At 46.1% G+C, this 5,033-nt stretch overlaps 1 protein-coding gene across 1 annotated transcript in view; it reads left to right on the top strand.

The window, feature by feature from the left end:
• Nucleotides 1-4,668, top strand: part of ALG8 (ALG8, alpha-1,3-glucosyltransferase) — a 28,768-nt gene extending 24,100 nt beyond the window's left edge. Inside the window, exons 13-15 of the mRNA XM_009323485.1 lie at nt 1,274-1,371; nt 2,441-2,513; nt 4,058-4,668. Of these exons, the coding sequence (XP_009321760.1) occupies nt 1,274-1,371; nt 2,441-2,513; nt 4,058-4,289 (403 nt within the window). The 3' untranslated portion in view covers nt 4,290-4,668. The remainder of the gene's footprint in view (nt 1-1,273; nt 1,372-2,440; nt 2,514-4,057) is intronic.
• Nucleotides 4,669-5,033: the final 365 nt, after the last annotated feature.

Raw genomic sequence — 5,033 nt, forward strand, 5'->3', positions numbered from 1 at the left:
GTGTTGGGATGATTAAGGAATCAGTTTAGGAGTCTGACACGCAGGCCTTCCCACCCATACGCTCTTTTGTGTCTCTGCATGCTGAGTTGTATTAAGATGCATAGTATACAGAAATATTGTGTTTTGATTCGGGTGCTTGATTGCTGTTAGAATAATGCAAAAAAACCCACCAAAACAAAACAAACCACCAAAACAAAACAAACCATGCTTATGAAAGAATGGGGTTCAGACTTTAGGCTGCATGTGGACCCACAGGTCTTAGAAGAATTCATTTGGCTTCCCCTTGAAGCCTCCTTAGTGACAGCTTGGGAGCAGGCTTGAGAAAGCGTTTCACTCATGTGACACGGACGAAAGCAGCCTGCTTTCTTAGGGCCGCTTGTTTCCCCCACTGCTAGTACTGCATTTGTGCAGTACGTTCACTGCACCCGGAAAGTCCAAGACCTATTCGTTGCGTGCCTTGTGGCTTTGCCTTTTGGAGAGAAAAATTAATTGGCTTGCCTGGCTTGAAGCGTTTGACACTGCTGTCATACTCAAGTTTGGCAAGCATGCGTAGTTGATTAAGTTCTTCTCTCTGAATAGTTAAGTTCAGAGATCCACTGTGGCAGGGACAAACATAAAAACATTGTAGTCTTTTAGCTGCTGGGCAGTTCAAGCCTTGAGGAGTGCTGCAGTTCATATTTAAAACGCTAGGTAGCTTGTTCAGGAGCCAACTGGGGAGAGGGACCTTCTGCACTACGCTCGACAAGAACGGTACGCAGTTTCTACCAAAAGGACTTCATGCCTGTTTTGGGTAGAAGTGAGACTATAGTCCATAAGCTGCCTGGCCAGTATTGCTACAAACTATTTTCCTGTTCAGAGATTTAGTGATGTTTAAACTCTTGAAGTGGGAATTGTGGGAGGGAGGGAAGGAATTAACACTGGAAAAACAAAGGAAGGAGGAAAAAGTAGGGATGATGGTCTTGGCAGCCAACTGGCAAAGGAAGACCACCATTTGTAGGAAACTCCAGGCCTTTCTGATGTTTGTGTTCAGTGGGGGTGTGGTTTTCTGGGGAAGGGTTTCCTGGCTGACTTCCTTCTCCTGCGTTTTTTATCTCTGAGGCCACGTGGTTTGGAAGCAGGAGACTTCATCACAGCTCCAGTGTTTGGAGGGACTGGGGTACTATGAAACTCTGTTTGACCTGTTCTTCAGTCTCTTATGAATTGTGTAGTGTTTCACTGAGGTTAAGTTTCTTTGCTAAAAGATAAAAGCTTAACAAATTCTTGTCATTTTTAGCTTGTTGTCTGTTCAGAGAGCAAAGGATGCCGGCATCTACTTGATTCTGACAACCACAGGGCACTTCTCGCTTTTTCCATTGCTGTTCACACCACCAGGTAAAGTGTCTTCCTTCTTTTTGTGCTTTCATCTTACGGCTTTGGGGTTTTTTCCAGCGATGACATGCAGGTAATGGGCTTGGATTATTTTATGTAATAAGTTGAAAGTTGCAAGAGGCTGTACATCAGCCTGTTCCCACAAATACAAACTCTCTGACGAGTGAAAAGAAACGTTGGTTTAAAAAGCTGTGGAAGAGCCGTAGACTTTAAGTTGAAATTGTCATAGTCAATACTTGCTACCCCTCGTTCTGCCACAGTTCTAGAAACTTCCCCCCTGCCTAACATAACCACGTGAAGCAAAAGTGATAAAGGCCGTTGGAAACTGCAAACCTGGCAGGCTGTTTTCCAGCTGGCTACTGCTTCATGCTATCTGTAACGTGCTTAAACTAAAAAAATAAAAATCATGCGGCAGCATCAGTTAAGTCAGTATGCGTAGGGACCGATGTGTCTCTGTGACCAGAAGCTGTTCCTTCCTCCCTCCCCTGCCTTCCCCTTTTGCTGCCCTGAAACCCTAGGCCACACGACAACACGATACCCTGTACTGATTGTCATCCTTCTGGGAGGGTTCAAATCCACACGCTCACACTCTTGCGGTCTGATGATGCCGGATGCCGCTTTTGCAATAGCGAAGCTGCTGCCTTGAGAAATGAGAAACTTCCTCTGCCTTCTCTATTACTTAATTTTTGTCTACCACACAACCTACAACTAGATAGTGTTGATTTGGCTGTGACACTTATGTTTTAAGCTTCCCAGCCCAGTAACTTCTAATTTATTTTTTAATAGGAAAAATCTTATTTGCGGTGCTATTATATTGTAATTATGATTAGTGAGTTCAGTATGTTTGTAGATAACTGAAGTAAGTGTATTGCAAAAGCTTGGCATTTGCTTTAGTAAATATTTACGCTTATTTTCAGGTGTCCTAAGCAGTGAAAGATTTAGTTCTGTTTGGAGAAAATAATGAAGTTGGGCAATGCAAGTGTGACTAGTAGGATTTAAAGATAGTGCAATTTATACAGCAAAAGGCTTCTATAATTAATTTTAAATGTATGTTATGTTCCTTGTATTTCAGAACTTCCAATTAAAATACTGCTTATGCTGCTGTTTACTGTTTATAGCTTCTCTTCGTTGAAATCTCTGTTCAGGTAACTAAAGAAAACTTGTTCCCAAAGCCACGAACCAAACCACTGCTGCTGTCCCCGGGAACAGCGTTGTCATGAGGGGCAAACAGCGCAGAAAACTGACGCTGAAGGATCAAATTGAAGTGTTACTAGTCAAAAGGTGCTGCTGCCTCTGCTCTCTTCCCAGGAGGCAAGGCTTAAGTTAGGATTATTACAGCACATCCCTGTTCGGTTTGAATTGTGACAACGACCCCGTTAGTCCCAGCAGGCTTTACATCCCCACCTGCGTGATGCGCTGTTAAAGCACGAAGCTGTGATGTCATAGCCTGTGAGGGTTTAATTCGATATTGGAGCGCTTGTTACAGTGAGTTAACTAGAGATCGTTCATCTGTGCTAGCAGTTATAACTACTACTGGGGTTTTTTTTCCAGTGGTACTTAGTATTTTCATGTGGGGAAGGGGCAGGTTATAAATAACATACGCTTACAAGCTGTAATTTGTCAACAAATCTGCAAACGCTTGGTTGTCAGAACATACAATGGCCCAAATCACCCGGCGTATTTGTACAGGCCGTTGATCTCTTAGCCACTTGACCAAAGGTAACGCTTATCCTTGTAACCCCCGTAGCCTCCACTTCTCTATTTCCCCAACTTTTGACGGCAAAGCCGGGCTGTAGTGGAGGATCTGTCGGAAATGCTGTAAACCTGGATTCGCTACCTCAGTCACACGCTTTTTGTAGGTGATCCTCTCTCAACCAGACTGCTTTTTCCCCCTTAGTGTTCCAGAATTCAGTCATTCTGTCTCAAGAATTTCTGTACTGAAAGAGTGGTGAAACATGGGAACAGGCTGCCCAGGGAAGTGGTGGAGTCACCATCCCTGGAGGTATTTAAAAGACGGGTAGATGAGGTGCTGAGGGACATGGTTTAGTGGGCATGGTGGTGTTGGGTCGACGGTTGGACTCGATCTTAGAGGCCTTTTCCAACCTTAAGGATTCTGTGATTCTAAGAGCTCTAAAAACCTCTGTAGGAGCTTGGTTTCCATTAGAGACAGAGCTTTTGCAAGTTTCTTGTCCCTAACCTTCCAGAGAACCCCAAATTCCTTCCAGAAGAACACGAATTCCCCTGTAAACTACCTGCAGTCAAAACCCTACCACCAATGTCCTTTGCAAGAGAGATTGGCTCGTACGCCCTACGGAAAGCTTGGGGGGAAGGGGGCGAAGATAAATCTGACATTCCCAGTCTCTGGACGTGGAACAACTCCCGCGTGTATGAAGGTCTCCGCTCAGTTGTTCACTGGAATGATGTGAGGTGACCGCGGCGCTGAGATTTCTACTTGGATTCCGGGGCATCTTGGAACTCGGTGTAAAAGCAACAGGATAAGGAAGTTAGCTGTGCTCTGTTACCGCAGAGCTGAAACTCTTTGAGCTGTTGTTTAAAGCCCCGTTGTGAACTAACAGGGGGGATATTCTTTGCACTGGTCACCGGTGATAGCTGAAAAAGTAGTTATTTTTAGTTAAAGTGTATTTTAACACTATCTTTCTCTTTTTTTTTTCTCTAATTCCTCTGACAGGAGAGAGAGACCTCTCCTTAACTGGCTTGAAACAATCTACCTCGCCCAACTAGTGCCTCTGGAGATCTTCTGTGAAATCATATTTCCTCTGACCCCCTGGAAAGGACACTTCCCTTTCGTCCCTCTGTTGCTGACCTCTGTGTACTGCGCTCTGGGCGTCGCGTACGCTTGGCTGAAACTCTACGTCTCCGTCTTGACCGAACGGATTCCTGTTAGACACAAGGCTGAGTAAAGCCGCAGTGTCGGGACCGGTCCCGGGTTTGAGGGGATCATCCGGCACGGTGAGGGGTTATCGCAAGGACGTACAGCTCTTGATAAGACGCAGCCTAGGCCTACCATCGCCGCGAGGGGAGTTTCTTCTTCCAACGCTTCTATACTGCCCGACGAGGATACCTCTGTCGCGATAACACGGGGGGGGCGGTGAGGTGCCCCTTGCCACAGACAAGCTGTGAAGCTTAAGGAGGTCCGGACTTCCCGTCCCGAGGAAAACCGGCCCGGCTTTCCCATCACCGCTTGTATTCGAATAAAAACGGGTGTGGCAACTCACGAGGGGGTCATCGCTGTGTAGAAGAGAGCGTTGTAACTGCGTTCTGTGCAACACGGAAATTAAAAACTCGGTATTTTGTTTTTGTTTGAGCCTTTCTGGTGTTTTGTGTTGGTTTTTTTTGATCTGGTGTGTAAGCCCTGCTGCTTGAGGGACACCCGCACAAGTGCGGCGGTAGCGCCTGGCTGGAAACTTGTCCTGAGGTGCTTGGTCAAACTCTTGAACGCCCCGGTCTGAAGCGTCACGTCAGGTGCTTAATGCGTCCCTGTCCCTTTTGGTCGCCTCCTTTCACGCAGTCTTTGCAAAAAGGTTTTAATTCTCTCACAACTGTACTTACTGCCCCGGACCGGCTTCCCCCCTTTCAGACGCGTGCCTCAACTTGCGGCTGTGCCAACGCCGTTCAATGTATGGGGTAACGCGGCTGTATTTATT

This window comes from Pygoscelis adeliae, unplaced genomic scaffold, assembly GCF_000699105.1.
Source record: "Pygoscelis adeliae isolate BGI_AS28 unplaced genomic scaffold, ASM69910v1 Scaffold84, whole genome shotgun sequence".
Lineage (NCBI taxonomy): Eukaryota > Metazoa > Chordata > Aves > Sphenisciformes > Spheniscidae > Pygoscelis > Pygoscelis adeliae.